At 45.0% G+C, this 24,784-nt stretch overlaps 1 protein-coding gene across 5 annotated transcripts in view; it reads right to left on the reverse strand.

Annotated features, from left to right (window-relative positions):
• MLLT10 (MLLT10 histone lysine methyltransferase DOT1L cofactor) overlaps positions 1-24,784 on the reverse strand; it is a 220,057-nt gene that overhangs the window by 121,270 nt on the left and 74,003 nt on the right. For 3 of the 5 annotated variants that reach the window (XM_075271697.1, XM_075271694.1, XM_075271693.1), the window contains exons 3-4: positions 19,581-19,743; positions 977-1,056 (exon numbers count right to left, since the gene is read on the reverse strand). In XM_075271697.1, coding sequence (XP_075127798.1) covers positions 977-1,056; positions 19,581-19,743 — 243 coding nt within the window. Of the gene's footprint in view, positions 1-976; positions 1,059-19,580; positions 19,744-19,836; positions 19,920-24,784 lie in introns of those variants that run through there. The other 2 variants (XM_075271695.1, XM_075271696.1) reach the window with 2 other exon arrangements.

A 24,784-nucleotide genomic window follows, 5' to 3' on the forward strand; every position in this document is an offset into this window, starting at 1 on the left:
TGTAAACACAGATGAAATTCCCAGCTCAGGCCACCACTGGCCACAGTAATGACCTACCACGGCCAGTGATGGACACGGTTGGTATATCCTGTGTGTCAAACAAGAACAGGAAGTAATGGCCAGCAGGGAGGGTTCTCACAGAATGTATGGGTGCCTAGGAGGTTCCCACTTGGCATGGATTCAGGGGGGCGGCGCTGCCTTAGTTTTGGGTGTGTTAGCCGTGTGGTCTAGCAGGTTCCACCACCCAGCCTGTCACATCTAACACACCCTCCACCTTGGTATTTCATGTTGCAGCATGGTCCAAGTTACAGTAAGTAAACAAGCCTTTCTTAAATGTATCCCTAACACCGCATGTACGCGGCCAAGTGTATTTTGCAGCAAATACACTGAGATCCGTGCACTTCTATGGCGGCTTCTGATCTGTTCAGGATAGAATCTGCTCTATGGTCAGAGCCCCAGCCTGCACACTTGGTCATGTGCATTAGGCCTAACCCGCCTGTTCGGACGTGGACTCTGGGGATGGTACCTATTACTAACAAGAGGTCACATGGACAGAGAATGTGGTCCCTAGAACCCATACATTGTAAGCTCTACCCAGCGGGGACAGGTAAGAGTCGAAACAAGATCAGGTGGGGAAGGGGCGGGTTTAGATATTTCCTTCTTTCATGTTTTAACTCGTTCAGAGCCAACCTGTTGGACAACCCCTTTAACCCATCAGTTGAGTCAGCGGCACGGTCTTTCATATGTAAACACATACGTCTATACTCAGTGGGTGGTAAATTAGAAGGTTTCTGCCGAGAGAAATAGTCAGGAATCCTAGAAAACCTTCACGGTGTAGCCAAGCTAAAGACACAGATATATCCGTGTTCATGTGTTCAGCTCGCACTCAAAGACAAACACATTACTGATCCCCTTACTAGACATGTGGAAACATACACGACCATGTGCCCAAAAACTATCACATAGGTGGACTCACCACTCTGGCCGCTCTCTCCTGGGATTCGCATTTTCTACAGAACCATGGCCCGGTCGGCACTTGCACTATGCCGTAACAAGCTGTGGAAGAACGCACAAAGTTAGTGGATCGATTACACTTAGACACCTGCAGTGAGCTACAGTATTCAGCATGTGAACACGACCTACCGGCAAGCCTGCGCAGACTTACTGCCCCTTTCATGCAGTGCCCACATCCACCTCCCTAATGCCCAGGGGCACTCCACAGAGGTAACACCGCACTTTCAAGTAAAGGTAAGGCAGGATCTATCAGATCTATACAAATGGGGGAAATCCTTCCTAGTCAATGTACAGGGCTAGAGAAGCTGAGTAGCAACCCCGGCAGCTATAGGCAGAGCTTCCCCCACTATAAAGGACAAATACAGTGCAGCTGTGTGTAGGGAAAGGAGGAGTCCGGAGACCTCGCACCTCCCTGTCATTCCTCTTCCTACATTCAACTCACACCAGGCCAAGCACATAGCAAAACAAAGCAGCTGTCTCAGTGCCAGAAGGCAGTCTAATCTCTGACTGGTGCAGTCAGGTAATGCGAGTGGGGGAGGGACGTCTGCTCAGAGCCGCCAGCAAAGGAATCCCTTTAACCCTTCTCCGGCTCCTCAGACAACCTACAGTACATAAGAACAAAAGGTATCCATTAAACGATACAATACGGCCACTAAAAGATACAATACGACCACTAAAAGATACAGTAGTGACACTAAACGATACAATACGGCCACTAAAAGATACAGTAGAGACACTAAACGATACAATACGGCCACTAAAGGATACAGTAGAGACACTAAACAATGAAGTACAGCCACTAAAAGATACAATATGGCCACTAAACAATGATGTACAGCCACTAAAAGATACAATACGGCCACTAAAAGATACAATACGACCACTAAACAATGAAGTACAGCCACTAAAAGATACAATATGGCCACTAAACAATGAAGTACAGCCACTAAAAGATACAATACGGCCATTAAAAGATACAGTACGGCCACAAAAAGATACAACACTGTCTCCTAAAAGATACAGTACAGCCACTAAAGGATTCAGTACAGCCACTAAACTAGGTGCAAAAGTAGCAGTGACTACCGGGACATGGACTCCGAGGCAGCCGCTAAAGTCCCATAAAATATACCACTATTCTAAGTGGCACCAGGTAAGTAGGGGCCCCATTATAGATTCTGCACTGGGGCCCTCCCCTAACGTATATGTCTGATGGAACGCACAGGATCAAAGCACTAAACATACTCTAACCTGTTTAGAGACTCCGTCAAAAAAAATCGCTAGCGGAAAAAAGAGCGCTAGCGGTCTGCATAGATCTCTATTGAGGAGGATTCAGCACCAGGATTCTTGCCCCGTGTGAACGAGCCCTTAGGAGCAAAATATCTGACATGTCAGGGGTCCAGGTCCATCAGCTTTGCTTGGAACACAGCCGCAATTTATGCATTTTCCATGCTCAGATAACTAGGTCAAAGCCTAATTGGTGGAGGAAAACTAAGGTTTTAGCCTGTGACTCCCACTACGTAACCAAAGATCGCGGGTCACTTTGGCACTGCTTTAGTCATGTTAGCGTATGGCGTCGCACTGTGAACCCTAGAGCGCCGCGACTGGGACTTCTACAATTCAAACACTGCTCGACATTTCTGCAATGGTCACAGCAACGTCTCTCCATTCACTAATGTTAGTAAAGGAGTCATGGGGCAACCCAGCAACCTTTGGTCCTGCAATGAAAGTCACGGCCAAAATCGCAGTGTAGTCCTAAATCTGTTCCCCAAATAACTTCGGTCTGTCAATGGAAGCTGATCCGATTGGATGGGGCACCGTGTCTAGCTCACTTGTGGCCCTTCGTTTCAGCGATGTATATCATGATGTGGCAGAAGTTTATTGAAACAATACTAACTGGTGAGGTCTACATAGGAGCTGCATACACCAAACGGCAGGAGCGTCTGCAAAGTGTATCCATTACATAACTAAGACCTGAAAATGGCAGATGCTTTTACTTCTACTACTGAATAAGCGAAATGCAACAAACCCCTCAGCTGTAAAAACCAGACTAGGATCTGAACACTGCCGTCACTTTATAACACTTGTTTCACTTTAACACTTTTATTGCTCCCTAGAACACAAGCGTGAGAAAAGCCCAAATCTCCCAAGTCCTGCCCTCTCTGGTCCTACAAGTGAGGTGAGGATTATGGGGCCCTCTACTTCTTACTAAAAATGCTTCATGTCTGAAAATTGTCCAAACGATAACCCCATTGCTAAACTGCAGCAATCTGTGATAAATCAGGTGCACACTACTGCTACATGTGAACACAGCCGTGTCCTGAGGCTGAAAGAAGTGTCCCAAAACCTTATCCATAATGACACTGACTAACTGGCAGCCACCATGAGAAAGTACAAAAACTGTCCCATTTTACTCCAAGACTACAGACCCTGAACCGCCAACACCATGTGAGCAGTTACTGACTAGCTGCTTACTTACAGCATGGAGGAGCATTACTAGAAGACTGGGTAAGTTTCCATGGGGTTTTTTGGAACAGAATCTGAGGCAGCATTTGGACTGGAATGCCGCCTCAGGTTCCGATCCAAAATACGGGTAGCTGTGACTGGATGCCGATACAGTGCACCAGAATCCAGTCGCGCACTCCGCTCCGGATTAGGCCCAAATGAATGGGCCTAGTCGGGAGGAGGGGGTGTCTTCTGGCGGATGTCGCGAGGCGAAACGGCCTGAAAGAATGAACATGTTGCTTCTTTTTCCGGGAGCCGGAACAAAATGGCTCCCAGAAAACAGAACTGACCGGCTCCCGTTGATTTCAATGGGAGCTGTGTTTTTGGTCAGGATTTTGAGGCGGATACGGCCTCAGTCTTGTAAAGGCACCCTGCACTCCCCATCCCTGTCCCATCAACAACATGAAGGCATATGGATGTCCAGAATATAGGGGTCCTCCGAGCCACATTTTTGGGACTACCTAGTGAGCCCCACCTGACAATGCCGGCCTGCTGCACTTCCCATACACATCGACAGAGAGATAGACACGATGCTTGTCAGACTGTCGGCCCCTTTCACAGTATGGCGAACGTTGCAAGATTCCTCTCACGCGCTTCGTCCGGCTGTTTTACGCTGGTGTCTAAGCATCACAACACCATGTGACCCACTGAGGCCCAATCACAATCACGTCTGTCAGAAGACCCCGAAACAGTAGGGAGCCACGCCAGGGCCCACGACAATAAGAAGTCCAGGTCAGGGCATCTTGCATATTTATTTCAACAGAGATGGCGCATCAGTGGCTGCCTACCCTACCTGGTGACGCTTATCTCATGGAGAACAAGATGGTCCTCAGACTATAAACCAACCTGTCCGAATCCTTCCAAAGCCAAGTGTATAGGAGTAATACATCAGAGAGCGCTATAATATTCATCTATCTGGACTAGTATGTCTTCCAAATACAACCCCATAAAGGGCCTGTATCCCCAATTTATTTACATATTTATTAAAATCTTAATTAAATTAAATCTTAATGAATTAAATGAAATCTATCACTTTTTATTTTCTGATTCTACTTTTTTTTTTGTTACTCTGTGTCCTATACATGATAATGGGGGCGGCCATCATGCCTAAGCCTTTCCTGTGCTCAGTTAACAGCATTTAGTGATGTGCTTTACGGCACAGCAATAGACTGGAGCCGACATTGAGCTCTATGGGAGAGTTTTCTAGACTAGGCATAGACTTTGCAGGGAGGGGATAAGATGCAATGATAGGTCAGTGGTGTTATCTATAGAGGGGTTATCTTCCATTGTAACACTGTCTGGAAGACCGGTATACATTGATATACCCTTTTAGCACTATAAAGTGGGCCAGTGCATCCATACATATACAGTACAACACAGTGTACGCCTATATAATGCCATATGGCAGAGCCTTCACTTATAGGTATGTCAGGCATACATATGTCCATGCACGCGACCACAGTCTTGGTCCATATACAATCCGTTATTACATGTTTGTAGCATACAGACCTCTTACGGCCCCATACACACATCCATAGATTTACGGATCCATATAGAGGCTGTAGGACCAGCTGCCAAAATATGAAGCAGGTTTTATTCCTGACCATTTTTGAGGCTCGGTGTAGCCTAATGATACGGTCCGTGAAAACAAATACGGCACAGAAATCCTCTCCATGTACGGTCTACTCCATTCTCCACGGACCCGCACATGACTACAGCATGCCAGATGCATAGGTGTATCTAAAACCTGAGTGACAACCTATATGCCAGTATGTTAACCCAGGGGTGGTCAGTTGTCAATCTACGTCCCATTGACTTCATTGGGGATTGAGACTGTAGTTTATAATGGAACAGATTTTTATTTATTTATTTTTTTTTACGTAAATTGTGAGCCCCATATAGGGATCACAATGTACATTTTTCTCCTATCAATATGTCATTGTAGAATAGGAGGAAATCCATGCAAACATGGGGAGAACATACAAACTCTTTTTCTATTGTTTCTGGCAGGATTCAAACCCAGGACTCCAGTGCTGCAAGGCTGCAATGCTAACCACTGAGGCACCGTGTTGCATCATCTGACATAGCTTTGTGCCATGGATCTTTCTGCAAATGTGGACCACTGCTGGGTCACTAATGTTAGTAAATGGAGACACATTGTCACCCCTCCTGTGCCAAGACCATGACTTCTAGTCCCAAAAGGGTCAACCGGTGGTACACTAGGCAGTCGCATTGCGACCCCATACACTGCGACAATCTTGGGTGTAGCCAAAGTCGCCTTGCAACCCTAGCCTTATGGGGTGGAAAAATCCACTGCCAATCTGCTATAAATGCCTAGACAGACACAAGACGGCTCACCTACCCCTGGCTGCTGCGGGGTTTTGCTAAGAGACTGTTACTATACATAGAGTGAGGAGCCTGCTGTAGTACAGGGGGGGGGGGGGGCAAATCACCTGTTTTACAGGAATGACAAGCAAAAAAGCAAAAAAAAAGTGACAGTAACAATCATGAATAGAAGCCAAGGAAGATAAAACAGAAGCCGCTGCCATTCCTCAGGGCCTCATTTATTCAATAGCCCTTGCCTTTAAAGGCGAGCTCCATCCATTATAATGCGATTCATACATATGTATACGGGACAGAGGTTACACAGCAGAGTTTACTATTAACAATCCAGAGGGTGACAACGTCTGCAGGGAATGGTAATGCACGCGGTACATCAGCAGCGCCCGTCCTGCCGTCTGCCAGTTCTAAGCTTCCACCGGGGAAAGCAGACAATTTACATACAGCGCTGACAGAAAATCAGGGCCAGCGCAAGGCAGGCAAGCCGACTTCTAGGACCCAATATCACAGGCAATGACACCGCGAACTGGGGGAATCAGCTGTGGCAATGTGGACAAAGTCATGCACAATTCATGAGGCACGGGGGATTTTTTTTTAGGGAGATTGACTTGAATGGAAAGATACGCTGCCTATGCATATTACATGGACGCTGACGGATCCCATCATTTACAGGCTGGATCTGCTGATGGTCTGGTGTGAATTGGATGGACAGCAGAACCCCTTTGTGTGTCCGCATGTGAATTTGGGGGTCAAGATGATGATATTCTGTATATACAGAACACAGGACTAGGCAGCGGGACTGACGACCATTGCTATCTAAGTCAGGGACATTTACTACATTGTGCATGTTATAGAGAACACAGATTGTTATTAGAGATGAGCGAGTAGTATTCGAAACGGCAGTTTCGAATAGCTTGCACCCATAGGAATGAATGGACGCAGCTGGCACACAGGGGGTTAAGCGGCAGGACGCCGGCCCCGTCTGCGTGCCGGCCGGCTCCATTCATGGCTATGGGTGTGTGCTATTCGAAATTGCCGTTTCTAATACTACTCACTCATCTCTAATTGTTATGTCTTATCTATAACACCCATTCCTCACGGGTTTTCTAGATCTCTGCTTGCTGTCATTCATTGTTTACTTCTAGTGGATAAAAATCAGTCCATGGTCATGTGATGTACAGTCTCTAGTCATGTGATGTACAGTCCCTAGCCATGTGATGGACAGTCCCTAGCCATGTGATGGACAGTCCCTAGCCATGTGATGGACAGTCCCTAGCCATGTGATGGACAGTCCCTAGCCGTGTGATGGACAGTCCCTAGCCGTGTGATGGACAGTCCCTAGCCGTGTGATGGACAGTCCCTAGCCGTGTGATGGACAGTCCCTAGCCGTGTGATGGACAGTCCCTAGCCGTGTGATGGACAGTCCCTAGCCGTGTGATGGACAGTCCCTAGCCGTGTGATGGACAGTCCCTAGCCGTGTGATGGACAGTCCCTAGCCGTGTGATGGACAGTCCCTAGCCGTGTGATGGACAGTCCCTAGCCGTGTGATGGACAGTGCCTAGTCGTGTGATGTACAGTGCCTAGTCGTGTGATGGACAGTCCCTAGTCATGTGATGGACAGTCCCTAGTCATGTGATGGACAGTCCCTAGTCATGTGATGGACAGTCCCTAGTCATGTGATGGACAGTCCCTAGTCATGTGATGGACAGTCCCTAGTCATGTGATGGACACACAGATGCACGGCTCCTTACAGTCACAGCACAGTAATCAGACATCTGCCTGGTAACGAGTTGTGCACCTGTGTGCCCACAATCACATGACCATGGACTGTACATCACATGACCATGGACTGTACATCGCATGACCATGGACTGGTTTTTATCCATTGGTAGTAAGCAGAATGAATAACAGCAAGCAGAGATCTAGGTAACCCTGAGGAATTGATATAAAAAGCACATTGGAAAACTGTACAACTCTTCATTATTCAAGTTTATTTGATGAAACTGGACAATCCCTTTAAATGGGACTGCCCTGCTGCTGTACATTGTGAATATGACGTCATCAGGACAGGGAAGGGGCTCCGTTTCAGGTTTCCGTCTTTTGTTTTTTTTTAAACCGGACACAGAGTACTGCATGTCGAACTCTGTGTCCGGTTTAAAAAAAAAAACTTTCACCGCAGAGCGCATAAAACGCTCACCGGCGCACACAGCCGGTCACTTTTCAAGCCCATTCAAATGAATGGGTTTGAAAGATGGCCGCAGGTTTCCATCTCCTGTCCAGTTTTGTGCAGGAAACAGAAACCTGTATGAACGGAGACCGGGCGCAGATGTGAACGAGCCCTTACAAGTGCACACATATTTAGCAGTGTTTTGAGTGATTGCTAGGTCTCTGTGGGAGCTCCTGGTATCTTCTGCATTAGTTTACTTGGTGTTAGCTTCCTGTGTACCTTCCATGCTGCCACGGATTGCCATCTCTACTGCACATGTCTTGCAGTCACCTCCAGACTGCGCAGGTGCTTCAAGAGGAGGAACCATCTGGGTCACAGGAAGGCTGGTAAGTATTGATGGGGTTGGGGGGGGGGGGGGTAGGAGTACAGGTGATCCACGCCAAGGATATAGGTAATTATACAATTTTTAAAAAAACAGGTAAATTAGCAGTTAAGCGGGGGAAGGGGGTTTAGTTTAGGGGAAGAATTTGAGTTTATCCCGGACAACCCCTTTAACTCCATGGACGTGACCTCAGCCTGGACAATACATCACTATGGATCTGCTTTTCACATCGGTCTCACCAAAGACCCCCAACTATCATCCAGATTTAACAGGAACAAATATGATACACAAGTACTTCTGTCATGGCGTCCTGTTGTGCTGGGAAAAATTAACCCAAATTTTTTTTGCTTTTTTTCCTGTCTAACCTGCGACAAAACCTCCAAAGGAAGTGTGAGGACAAGCAACCATACACGTAAAAAGTTGTAACTATCTCATCCGATACCACCATACGCCCGCATGTGCGCTCGGCACGGCTGGACACCGTATGTGTAATGAAGGGGTTGGGGGGGGGGGCGGGGGAGAGTCCCCTTAAGCAGAAGCATAGCTCCCGAAAATAGAAAAGGATCAGGCAGTCAAATTTCATTACCTCATCCTTATATCCTTTGAGAGGACCCCATAAACAAGGGGTTCAGACATTAATACGCCAATGTGTATGGGGCACTTTAGTTCGACAGTCCTGATGAAGAACTACGTAACAAACCGATGTACCCAAAAATTTGTAGCCATCATCTGACTTTTTTGGGTTGTCTTCTTACCACTTTAGCTCACACCCAATATCTATATAGCAGTATACACTGTATACTATGGAGATACCTATGGCTTGTGCAGCATATGGATATATACTAAGGAGACCAAGTTTATCTTCAAGGAGCGGGGGTGGAGGGGCCAAGTAACCAGCAGAACAATCCCTGCCAAGTAATGGGAAGTTCCTGCTAAGAGCTATTGAGGGGTGGTAAGCGGAGATGTGGGAATGTAAGAATCCCTCTACTTATAGGATTGTCAACTAAACCACAAGAACAACTGTCCAACCCCAGATCTTATCTGACCTACGTTATACAGACGAACCAGCAAAAGAGCGGCACATGGCAACAAAACAGAACCAGACTCTCGTGAAGGAGCCAGAAACCATTCACCAAGTCAGCCAGATAACCGGACCACCACCGCCGGACATCAGGGTCCTCCTCACTGTTTGTAGCCATTGTCTGCTCAACCCAATAGGGGACAAGTCCATTAAAAAAAGACCTGCACAAGCTCTTCTACCCAATGTGACCTGCTTTAGATACCAGACCAGATGCTCTTGTGCACCTTTATGGGAGCACCATGTGAAACAAACAAGCCAACCTCTAAGGATCAGGGAAGTAAGATTGCAACTTGTTCCATCCGTAAAACACAGCCCATGTGCTGACCTCATCTCAGGGACTGTATATGGCTGTGTGAATGAAGCTCACTGTATCTTTGTAAGTTATGAGGCTGGGAGTTGGCAAATGGCCACATCGCTACAGTAAACGGAAATGACATAAAGCTGGGAAATTGTGACCGGGATACTCGAGCTCTTCAGGAGTTCGCTTCATCATAACTGAGCTGCGGCAAGTTCCATTCTATTCTGACACCTGGACCCCACACCGATCAGCTGATGGAAGTAGCTCCAGAGGTGTTTACTGTATATTGGTGCTGGTGTACTGAAGCTCTGTACACTGTATGGTGGTGCTGGGGACTGAAGCTCTGTACACTGTATAGTGGTGCTGGGGTACTGCAGCTCTGTCCACTGTATAGTGGTGCTGTGATACCGCAGTTCTGTCCACCGTATAGTGGTGCTAGGTTACTGCAGTTCTACATCTATAACCTGAACAGGGGCAATACAGTACAGTAGCCTGCAGTTAGCTCAGCTGATTGGTGAGGAGTCCAGGTGTCAGCCCCCATCGATCAGATGCTGATGGCCTAGGTTGTTTATAGGTGAACAGTGTGTGTATATATGTATGTGTTTGTATATATGTATGTGTTTGTATATATGTATGTGTGTGTGTGTATATATATATATATATATATATATATATATATATATATATATATATATATGGACCTGCTTATGGCAAACATAACTCTTTCTGGACCTGGGCACTATCACCACTTCATCCTTCTTGCCATAACAACCAATGTTCTATGCCCATGAGGAGCCAGGGTGTACGCCCTGTGTGAGATGTATCAATGGTACCCGCACACTCTAGTCTCAGGTAAGATACTGAGTCTTGTAAGCAAAAAGTCTGCCCCTGCGGATCATGCAGACCCACACCACAGGGCACAAGCAGCCACAAAAACCAGACTTCATAAGCAACACCAGTTCTCTGCTTTAGGTACAAGTTACCAAACTCCAGTATTTACCAATCAGTCCCAAACAATTGTATACTGTAGCCACATATGTACCAAGCTATTATCTGTAACCTGTGGTCAGCTGTGATGTATAGCGGGGGTGTAAAAGGTACTGGTGGACAACTATCAATAGTGGTAACTAATGTATGACTAGCTCAGTGTGTGCCTGGCACTGACACTGGTGTGCGGAGGACATCGCTGGGCATGTCGCTGATACTAATATATGGCTAGCAGCCGAGGAGGGATGAATGACATTAGTGCATAGCCATCGCTGCCTGGGGGTGACCAGTAGACTGGGGCTGCTCTGTCACTAGTCTATGGCTGTCGCTGATGGAGGAGTAACTGATGTGTAGCTGGTACTAGATGGACTGCAGATTCTAGCACTGACTGGCACTTGTGTAGTGGTGACTACTATATGGCTGACACTGGTATACTGGTGACTACTATATGGCTGACACTTGTATACTAGTACTACTATATGGCTGACACTGGTATACTGGCACTACTATATGGCTGACACTGGTATACTGGTACTACTATATGGCTGACACTGGTATACTGGCACTACTATATGGCTGACAATGGTATACTACTATATGGCTGACACTGATATACTGGTGACTACTATATGGCTGATACTGGTATACTGGTACTACTATATGGCTGACACTGGTATACTGGCACTACTATATGGCTGACACTGGTATACTGGCACTACTATATGGCTGACACTGGAATACTGGTACTACTATATGGCTGACACTGGTATACTACTATATGGCTGACACTGGTATACTGGCACTACTATATGGCTGACACTGGTATACTACTATATGGCTGACACTGGTATACTGCTACTACTATATGGCTGACACTGGTATACTACTATATGGCTGACACTGGTATACTAGTACTACTATATGGCTGACACTGGTATACTAGTATATGGCTGACACTGGTATACTAGTACTACTATATGGCTGACACTGGTATACTGCTATATGGCTGACACTGGTATACTGCTACTACTATATGGCTGACACTGGTATACTACTATATGGCTGACACTGGTATACTGCTACTACTATATGGCTGACACTGGTATACTACTATATGGCTGACACTGGTATACTAGTACTACTATATGGCTGACACTGGTATACTAGTATATGGCTGACACTGGTATACTAGTACTACTATATGGCTGACACTGGTATACTGCTACTACTATATGGCTGACACTGGTATACTACTATATGGCTGACACTGGTATACTAGTACTACTATATGGCTGACAATGGTATACTAGTATATGGCTGACACTGGTATACTAGTACTACTATATGGCTGACACTGGTATACTGGTACTACTATATGGCTGACACTGGTATACTAGTATATGGCTGACACTGGTACACTAGTATATGGCTGACACTGGTATGCTGGTACTACTATATGGCTGACACTGGTATACTGGTGACTACTATATGGCTGACACTGGTATACTACTATATGGCTGACACTGGTATACTACTATATGGCTGACACTGGTATACTGGCACTACTATATGGCTGACACTGGTATACTGGTACTACTATATGGCTGACACTGGTATACTGGCACTACTATATGGCTGACACTGGTATACTGGCACTACTATATAGCTGACACTGGTATACTGGTACTACTATATGGCTGACACTGGTATACTACTATATGGCTGACACTGGTATACTGGTGACTACTATATGGCTGACACTGGTATACTGGCACTACTATATGGCTGACACTGGTATACTGGCACTACTATATAGCTGACACTGGTATACTGGCACTACTATATGGCTGACACTGGTATACTGGCACTACTATATGGCTGACACTGGTATACTAGTATATGGCTGACACTGGTATACTAGTATATGGCTGATACTGGTATACTGGCACTACTATATGGCTGACACTGGTATACTAGTATATGGCTGACACTGGTATACTGGTACTACTATATGGCTGACACTGGTATACTGGTACTACTATATGGCTGACACTGGTATACTACTATATGGCTGACACTGGTATACTACTATATGGCTGACACTGGTATACTACTATATGGCTGACACTGGTATACTAGTACTACTATATGGCTGACACTGGTATACTGGCACTACTATATGGCTGGCACTGGTATACTAGTATATGGCTGACACTGGTACACTGGTACTACTATATGGCTGACACTGGTATACTACTATATGGCTGACACTGGTATACTACTATATGGCTGACACTGGTATACTAGTACTACTATATGGCTGACACTGGTATACTAGTATATGGCTGACACTGGTATACTAGTACTACTATATGGCTGACACTGGTATACTGGTACTACTATATGGCTGACACTGGTATACTAGTATATGGCTGACACTGGTACACTAGTATATGGCTGACACTGGTATGCTGGTACTACTATATGGCTGACACTGGTATACTGGTGACTACTATATGGCTGACACTGGTATACTACTATATGGCTGACACTGGTATACTACTATATGGCTGACACTGGTATACTGGCACTACTATATGGCTGACACTGGTATACTGGTACTACTATATGGCTGACACTGGTATACTGGCACTACTATATGGCTGACACTGGTATATTGGCACTACTATATAGCTGACACTGGTATACTGGTACTACTATATGGCTGACACTGGTATACTACTATATGGCTGACACTGGTATACTGGTGACTACTATATGGCTGACACTGGTATACTGGCACTACTATATGGCTGACACTGGTATACTGGCACTACTATATAGCTGACACTGGTATACTGGCACTACTATATGGCTGACACTGGTATACTGGCACTACTATATGGCTGACACTGGTATACTAGTATATGGCTGACACTGGTATACTGGCACTACTATATGGCTGACACTGGTATACTAGTATATGGCTGACACTGGTATACTGGCACTACTATATGGCTGACACTGGTATACTAGTATATGGCTGACACTGGTATACTGGTACTACTATATGGCTGACACTGGTATACTGGTACTACTATATGGCTGACACTGGTATACTACTATATGGCTGACACTGGTATACTACTATATGGCTGACACTGGTATACTACTATATGGCTGACACTGGTATACTAGAACTACTATATGGCTGACACTGGTATACTGGCACTACTATATGGCTGGCACTGGTATACTAGTATATGGCTGACACTGGTACACTGGTACTACTATATGGCTGACACTGGTATACTACTATATGGCTGACACTGGTATACTGGCACTACTATATGGCTGACACTGGTATACTAGTACATGGCTGACACTGGTATACTAGTACTACTATATGGCTGACACTGGTATACTGGCACTACTATATGGCTGGCACTGGTATACTAGTATATGGCTGACACTGGTATACTGGTACTACTATATGGCTGACACTGGTATACTACTATATGGCTGACACTGGTATACTGGCACTACTATATGGCTGACACTGGTATACTGGTACTACTATATGGCTGACACTGGTATACTGGCACTACTATATGGCTGACACTGGTATACTGGCACTACTATATGGCTGACACTGGTATACTGGCACTACTATATGGCTGGCACTGGTATACTAGTATATGGCTGACACTGGTATACTGGCACTACTATATGGCTGACACTGGTATACTACTATATGGCTGACACTGGTATACTAGTACTACTATATGGCTGACACTGGTATACTGGCACTACTATATGGCTGGCACTGGTATACTAGTATATGGCTGACACTGGTATACTGGTACTACTATATGGCTGACACTGGTATACTACTATATGGCTGACACTGGTATACTGGCACTACTATATGGCTGACACTGGTATACTGGTACTACTATATGGCTGACACTGGTATACTGGCACTACTATATGGCTGACACTGGTATACTGGCACTACTATATGGCTGACACTGGTATACTACTATATGGCTGACACTGGTATACTACTATATGGCTGACACTGGTATACTGGTACTACTATATGGCTGACACTGGTATACTACTATATGGCTGACACTGGTATACTAGTATATGGCTGACACTGGTATACTAGTATATGGCTGACACTGGTATACTAGTATATGGCTGACACTGGTATACTGGCACTACTATATGGCTGACACTGGTATACTACTATATGGCTGACACTGGTATACTGCTACTACTATATGGCTGACACTGGTATACTACTATATGGCTGACACTGGTATACTAGTACTACTATATGGCTGACACTGGTATACTAGTATATGGCTGACACTGGTATACTAGTACTACTATATGGCTGACACTGGTATACTGGTACTACTATATGGCTGACACTGGTATACTAGTATATGGCTGACACTGGTACACTAGTATATGGCTGACACTGGTATGCTGGTACTACTATATGGCTGACACTGGTATACTGGTGACTACTATATGGCTGACACTGGTATACTACTATATGGCTGACACTGGTATACTACTATATGGCTGACACTGGTATACTGGCACTACTATATGGCTGACACTGGTATACTGGTACTACTATATGGCTGACACTGGTATACTGGCACTACTATATGGCTGACACTGGTATACTGGCACTACTATATAGCTGACACTGGTATACTGGTACTACTATATGGCTGACACTGGTATACTACTATATGGCTGACACTGGTATACTGGTGACTACTATATGGCTGACACTGGTATACTGGCACTACTATATGGCTGACACTGGTATACTGGCACTACTATATAGCTGACACTGGTATACTGGCACTACTATATGGCTGACACTGGTATACTGGCACTACTATATGGCTGACACTGGTATACTAGTATATGGCTGACACTGGTATACTGGCACTACTATATGGCTGACACTGGTATACTAGTATATGGCTGACACTGGTATACTGGCACTACTATATGGCTGACACTGGTATACTAGTATATGGCTGACACTGGTATACTGGTACTACTATATGGCTGACACTGGTATACTGGTACTACTATATGGCTGACACTGGTATACTACTATATGGCTGACACTGGTATACTACTATATGGCTGACACTGGTATACTACTATATGGCTGACACTGGTATACTAGTACTACTATATGGCTGACACTGGTATACTGGCACTACTATATGGCTGGCACTGGTATACTAGTATATGGCTGACACTGGTACACTGGTACTACTATATGGCTGACACTGGTATACTACTATATGGCTGACACTGGTATACTACTATATGGCTGACACTGGTATACTAGTATTACTATATGGCTGACACTGGTATACTAGTATATGGCTGACACTGGTATACTAGTACTACTATATGGCTGACACTGGTATACTGGTACTACTATATGGCTGACACTGGTATACTAGTATATGGCTGACACTGGTACACTAGTATATGGCTGACACTGGTATGCTGGTACTACTATATGGCTGACACTGGTATACTGGTGACTACTATATGGCTGACACTGGTATACTACTATATGGCTGACACTGGTATACTACTATATGGCTGACACTGGTATACTGGCACTACTATATGGCTGACACTGGTATACTGGTACTACTATATGGCTGACACTGGTATACTGGCACTACTATATGGCTGACACTGGTATACTGGCACTACTATATAGCTGACACTGGTATACTGGTACTACTATATGGCTGACACTGGTATACTACTATATGGCTGACACTGGTATACTGGTGACTACTATATGGCTGACACTGGTATACTGGCACTACTATATGGCTGACACTGGTATACGGGCACTACTATATAGCTGACACTGGTATACTGGCACTACTATATGGCTGACACTGGTATACTGGCACTACTATATGGCTGACACTGGTATACTAGTATATGGCTGACACTGGTATACTGGCACTACTATATGGCTGACACTGGTATACTAGTATATGGCTGACACTGGTATACTGGCACTACTATATGGCTGACACTGGTATACTAGTATATGGCTGACACTGGTATACTGGTACTACTATATGGCTGACACTGGTATACTGGTACTACTATATGGCTGACACTGGTATACTACTATATGGCTGACACTGGTATACTACTATATGGCTGACACTGGTATACTACTATATGGCTGACACTGGTATACTAGTACTACTATATGGCTGACACTGGTATACTGGCACTACTATATGGCTGGCACTGGTATACTAGTATATGGCTGACACTGGTACACTGGTACTACTATATGGCTGACACTGGTATACTACTATATGGCTGACACTGGTATACTGGCACTACTATATGGCTGACACTGGTATACTAGTACATGGCTGACACTGGTATACTAGTACTACTATATGGCTGACACTGGTATACTGGCACTACTATATGGCTGGCACTGGTATACTAGTATATGGCTGACACTGGTATACTGGTACTACTATATGGCTGACACTGGTATACTACTATATGGCTGACACTGGTATACTGGCACTACTATATGGCTGACACTGGTATACTGGTACTACTATATGGCTGACACTGGTATACTGGCACTACTATATGGCTGACACTGGTATACTGGCACTACTATATGGCTGACACTGGTATACTACTATATGGCTGACACTGGTATACTGGCACTACTATATGGCTGACACTGGTATACTGGTACTACTATATGGCTGACACTGGTATACTGGCACTACTATATGGCTGACACTGGTATACTGGCACTACTATATGGCTGACACTGGTATACTACTATATGGCTGACACTGGTATACTACTATATGGCTGACACTGGTATACTGGTACTACTATATGGCTGACACTGGTATACTACTATATGGCTGACACTGGTATACTAGTATATGGCTGACACTGGTATACTAGTATATGGCTGACACTGGTATACTAGTATATGGCTGACACTGGTATACTGGCACTACTATATGGCTGACACTGGTATACTAGTGTATGTCTGACACTGGCATACTGGCACTACTATATGGCTGACACTGGTATACTGGTACTACTATATGGCTGACACTGGTATACTACTATATGGCTGACACTGGTATACTAGTATATGGCTGACACTGGTATACTAGTATATGGCTGATACTGGTATACTAGTATATGTCTGACACTGGCATACTGGCACTACTATATGGCTGACACTGGTATACTAGTGTATGTCTGACACTGGCATACTGGCACTACTATATGGCTGACACTGGTATACTAGTATATGGCTGACACTGGTATACTGGCACTACTATATGGCTGACACTGGTATACTACTATATGGCTGACACTGGCATACTACTATATGGCTGACACTGGCATACTAGTATATGGCTCTGACACTGGTATACTACTATATGGCTCTGACACTGGTATACTGGCACTACTACTATATAGCTGACACTGGTATACTACTGTATGGCTGACACTGGCATACTGGCACTAGTATATGGCTGACACTGGCATACTGGCACTACTATATGGCTGACACTGGTATACTGGTACTACTATATGGCTGACACTGGTATACTACTATATGGCTGACACTGGTATACTACTATATGGCTGACACTGGTATACTGGTACTACTATATGGCTGACACTGGTATACTACTATATGGCTGACACTGGTATACTAGTATATGGCTGACACTGGTATACTAGTATATGGCTGACACTGGTATACTAGTATATGGCTGACACTGGTATACTGGCACTACTATATGGCTGACACTGGTATACTAGTGTATGTCTGACACTGGCATACTGGCACTACTATATGGCTGACACTGGTATACTACTATATGGCTGACACTGGTATACTGGTACTACTATATGGCTGACACTGGTATACTACTATATGGCTGACACTGGTATACTAGTATATGGCTGACACTGGTATACTGGCACTACTATATGGCTGACACTGGTATACTACTATATGGCTGACACTGGCATACTACTATATGGCTGACACTGGCATACTACTATATGGCTGACACTGGCATACTAGTATATGGCTCTGACACTGGTATACTACTATATGGCTCTGACACTGGTATACTGGCACTACTACTATATAGCTGACACTGGTATACTACTGTATGGCTGACACTGGCATACTGGCACTAGTATATGGCTGACACTGGCATACTGGCACTACTATATGGCTGACACTGATATACTGGTGACTACTATATGGCTGACACTGGTATACTGGCACTACTATATGGCTGACACTGGCATACTGGCACTACTATATGGCTGACACTGGTATACTACTATATGGCTGACACTGGTATACTACTATATGGCTGACACTGGTATACTGGTACTACTATATGGCTGACACTGGTATACTACTATATGGCTGACACTGGTATACTACTATATGGCTGACACTGGTATACTGGTACTACTATATGGCTGACACTGGTATACTGGTACTACTATATGACTGGTATACTAGTATATGTCCCTGACACTGGCATACTGGCACTGCCACTGTAGCGATGACTGTGTGCACTACCTGCCTGGCCCTGGTGCCAGTGTATCGCTCAGGTGACCTGTCGGCCCCGCCTCCTCCTCCCCGGTCAGCCCCGCCCCCGGCTCTCCCTCCTCCTCCCTCACATGTCAGGGTTACCTTGATGCACCGCCACATTGCAGCCGTGCCCGTCGCAGTACACCAGCGGGTTCTCGGCCCAGCCCCTCTCGTCCGAGCACACGCAGCAGCCTCCGATCATCTCCTTCATACTAGTCGTCAGCTCTTCGTCCTCTGTTGTCACGGCCAGATCTCCGGACACCATCTACAGGACAGCGAACACAACAAGCACCGGTTACTCCTCTACGCTGCCGAGGCTCGGCTCCCCGCGCCGGCCGTCGCCTGCCACCCGCATTACTTGCTCTGAAGCCGCCTCATGTCGCCGGGGCTGCCCGGACTGGCAGAGGGGGCAGGATCACGACGAGGAAAGGAGAACACTGCGCATGCGCTGTAGCGACACCGATGTCAACTACTGCAACAGCGCCTCTAGAGGCAGAATGGTATAAGCGCTGTAACGAAGTGCGTAGTGTGAGGGAAGTCCCTGGACTTTGCTGCCAATGGCGGCGGCGTGTTCATTTCCTCTCCCTCCTCCCTCTGTCTGTTTGGCGGTGCAAACACATCACACGTGCGTCTGTGGTGGGAATCCGGAGCGCCTCAGCAGAAGGAATCTAGTGCAGCTCCCGCCTGGCCGGCATGCCGCTGGCCTCCTACATGGCCGAAGGGGATCCTCGGGAAACATGATGTTTGTCCACCCGTAGGAGGGAAGCTAGCAGTTGCCCTTAGCAACCAATCAGGTTTCCCCAAGGCAGACTGAAAAGCGAAAGCAGCACTGTGATTGGTTGCTTCCCTTCACCTGTATTTAACCCCTCCCGCTCTGTACCCAGGAAACCTGCTAATCCGACACCTGATACTCCAGAATACATGGCCAAGGAATAAAACTTGTACAAATAAAAATTTCAAATAATAAAATTTTAGCCTGGACAATCCCTTTAACTTTTAGGCATGTGTTACACGGTGGGTGACTTTGGTGTCATGCAACCAAAGATTGACACAATGCCCTGCAACTCCTTCATTTATGTGAACGGAGTTGCGTTGCGATCCTGAGGGTGCTGCGACTACGACTTCTAGTTGCAAAAAAGTCCAGCGCTGCTCGATCGTCACAGTCGCAGCACCGTTGTCGTTACAATACAACTCAACTGATTTACATTAGTGAGGGAGTCGCAGGGCAAAATAGCAAAGTTGATGAGACATCATGCGTCGCCATTCCTTAGGCTGCATTCACACACAACATATTAAAAAAAAAAAAAATTGCAAAAACACCATGCTTTGGGTACTGGGTTCTTTTCAGACAACCAAGTTTCTCAGCCTTGTGGTGGCTGTGATCTGTGAAAAAATAGGACAAGATTTTTTCATGGGCCAGACTCGCCCATTGATGTGAATGGATCTATGAGAAAAATAAAACAGATCACACACAGGAAGTAAATCAAGCATGAAAAAACCCAATTGACGTTGTGTGATACAGCCTATTGGAAGGGGTTTATGAAGACCGGCATTTTCATATCTCCTGCAATGGTTAAGTTTTTGGTGAAGTACACTTCTCATAAATCAGCTGCACCCTCAGCAAGGCCATGTGCCGGCACTAAAATGTACGCTAGCTAGTAGCTGGTGCAGATTTCAGACAAAATTTAAACTGGGGTAAACGCACAGACCCTCTGCAGGGAAGTGCAGAGGGCGATGTAAAAAGTTAGCACAAAAACCTAACTTGTACAAAAAGTTCTAACTTTCTCATGCCTTCTCCATAAAAGTGGCATAACAAATCTGAGTTTTTTTCCCGACTTTTTGCGGTGCAGTTGACAGCAGAAATTAGAGGCTTACCCTCGGATTTCTGCCGCAGTTTTGCAATTTTCACTGCCGCACATCCTCACTGATTGACCGTATTTAAGGCTAAGGCCCCATTGGATGTACCACAGCGGCAACGCATCACGGTTCTTTCCACAGCGCTTTAGACAGAAAGTTTGCAGAGTTTTCCTCTGCAGACTTTTTGTTACAATTATACCCATGGGGATACCGCCAGCATTTCCATAGGTATAATTGACATGCTGCGATTTCCAAAACCATGCCATTTTTGGAAATCGCAGCATGTCGAGAAGGTGGGTATCGGATTCGCTAGAATCCAATCCACTTGCCCTTACTGTAAAATGCTGCGATTTTTCCTGGGGCGTTTCCATCCTGTAGGGCCCCGGCCTAATGCAGGCTCCCCACTGTGGTTTCCACTCATCTTTTTTTTTTATGCAGATTGTGAACCCCATATAGGGATCACAATGTGCTTTTTTTTCCTATCAGTATGTCTTTGTAGAATGGGAGGAAATCCACACAAACATGGGGAGAACATACAAACTCCTTGCAGATGTTGTTCCTGGTGGGATTCATACCCAGGCCTCCAGGCTGCAGTGCTAACCACTGAGCCACCATTTTGCCCCGTGGTTTCCACTTATCTGTGTATTCCTATTGAACTCTATGGGACAAGTATTTTTTTATTAGCACTAATTTTAACATAGAATGCAAACAAAAATCCACATCAAAAACACATAAACATTAGAGATGAGCGAACAGTGTTCTATCGAACTCATGTTCGATCGGATATTAGGCTGTTCGGCATGTTCGAATCGAATCGAACACCGCGTGGTAAAGTGCGCCATTACTCGATTCCCCTCCCACCTTCCCTGGCGCCTTTTTTGCTCCAATAACAGCGCAGGGTAGGTGGGACAGGAACTACGACACCGGTGACGTTGAAAAAAGTAGGCAAAACCCATTGGCTGCCGAAAACATGTGACCTCTAATTTAAAAGAACAGCGCCGCCCAGCTTCGCGTCATTCTGAGCTTGCAATTCACCGAGGACGGAGGTTTCCGTCCAGCTAGCTAGGGCTTAGATTCTGGGTAGGCAGGGACAGGCTAGGATAGGAAGGAGAAGACAACCAACAGCTCTTGTAAGAGCTAAATTCCAGGGAGAAGCTTGTCAGTGTAACGTGGCACTGACGGGCTCAATCGCCGCAACCCAGCTTTCCCAGGATCCTGAATGGAATACACTGTCAGTGTATTCCCGTATACCCGATATATACCCCGATACCCGTTCCAACGGTGTGCCCCCCCACCTTCACCCCAGAAATACCCTGCAAGTCCCCTAGCAATAGAATTGGGGCTATATACACCCACAATTTTTACTACTGGTATACAGTGCCATTGTCTGACTGGGAATTCAAAGAATATATTGGGAATACAAATACCCTCATTTCTTGCTACTGCCATATAGTGCCAGTTTCTGACTGGTAATTCAAAGAATATATTGGGGTTACGTGCACCCACAATTTTTACTACTGGTATACAGTGCCATTGTCTGACTGGGAATTCAAAGAGTATATTGGGAATACAAATACCCTCATTTCTTGCTACTGCCATATAGTGCCAGTTTCTGACTGGGAATTCAAAGAATATATTGGGGTTACGTGCACCCACAATTTTTACTACTGGTATACAGTGCCATTGTCTGACTGGGAATTCAAAGAATATATTGGGGTTATAAATACCCTCATTTCTTGCTACTGCCATATAGTGCCAGTTTCTGACTGGTAATTCAAAGAATATATTGGGGTTACGTGCACCCACAATTTTTACTACTGGTATACAGTGCCATTGTCTGACTGGGAATTCAAAGAATATATTGGGAATACAAATACCCTCATTTCTTGCTACTGCCATATAGTGCCAGTTTCTGACTGGGAATTCAAAGAATATATTGGGGTTACGTGCACCCACAATTTTTACTACTGGTATACAGTGCCATTGTCTGACTGGGAATTCAAAGAATATATTGGGGTTATAAATACCCTCATTTCTTGCTACTGCCATATAGTGCCAGTTTCTGACTGGTAATTCAAAGAATATATTGGGGTTACGTGCACCCACAATTTTTACTACTGGTATACAGTGCCATTGTCTGACTGGGAATTCAAAGAGTATATTGGGAATACAAATACCCTCATTTCTTGCTACTGCCATATAGTGCCAGTTTCTGACTGGGAATTCAAAGAATATATTGGGGTTACGTGCACCCACAATTTTTACTACTGGTATACAGTGCCATTGTCTGACTGGGAATTCAAAGAATATATTGGGGTTATAAATACCCTCATTTCTTGCTACTGCCATATAGTGCCAGTTTCTGACTGGTAATTCAAAGAATATATTGGGGTTACGTGCACCCACAATTTTTACTACTGGTATACAGTGCCATTGTCTGACTGGGAATTCAAAGAGTATATTGGGAATACAAATACCCTCATTTCTTGCTACTGCCATATAGTGCCAGTTTCTGACTGGTAATTCAAAGAATATATTGGGGTTACGTGCACCCACAATTTTTACTACTGGTATACAGTGCCATTGTCTGACTGGGAATTCAAAGAATATATTGGGGTTATAAATACCCTCATTTCTTGCTACTGCCATATAGTGCCAGTTTCTGACTGGTAATTCAAAGAATATATTGGGGTTACGTGCACCCACAATTTTTACTACTGGTATACAGTGCCATTGTCTGACTGGGAATTCAAAGAGTATATTGGGAATACAAATACCCTCATTTCTTGCTACTGCCATATAGTGCCAGTGTCTGACTGGGAATTCAAAGAATATATTGGGGTTACGTGCACCCACAATTTTTACTACTGGTATACAGTGCCATTGTCTGACTGGGAATTCAAAGAATATATTGGGGTTATAAATACCCTCATTTCTTGCTACTGCCATATAGTGCCAGTTTCTGACTGGTAATTCAAAGAATATATTGGGGTTACGTGCACCCACAATTTTTACTACTGGTATACAGTGCCATTGTCTGACTGGGAATTCAAAGAGTATATTGGGAATACAAATACCCTCATTTCTTGCTACTGCCATATAGTGCCAGTTTCTGACTGGGAATTCAAAGAATATATTGGGGTTACGTGCACCCACAATTTTTACTACTGGTATACAGTGCCATTGTCTGACTGGGAATTCAAAGAATATATTGGGGTTATAAATACCCTCATTTCTTGCTACTGCCATATAGTGCCAGTTTCTGACTGGTAATTCAAAGAATATATTGGGGTTACGTGCACCCACAATTTTTACTACTGGTATACAGTGCCATTGTCTGACTGGGAATTCAAAGAGTATATTGGGAATACAAATACCCTCATTTCTTGCTACTGCCATATAGTGCCAGTTTCTGACTGGTAATTCAAAGAATATATTGGGGTTACGTG

Source organism: Leptodactylus fuscus, chromosome 4 (genome assembly GCF_031893055.1).
Source record: "Leptodactylus fuscus isolate aLepFus1 chromosome 4, aLepFus1.hap2, whole genome shotgun sequence".
NCBI lineage: Eukaryota > Metazoa > Chordata > Amphibia > Anura > Leptodactylidae > Leptodactylus > Leptodactylus fuscus.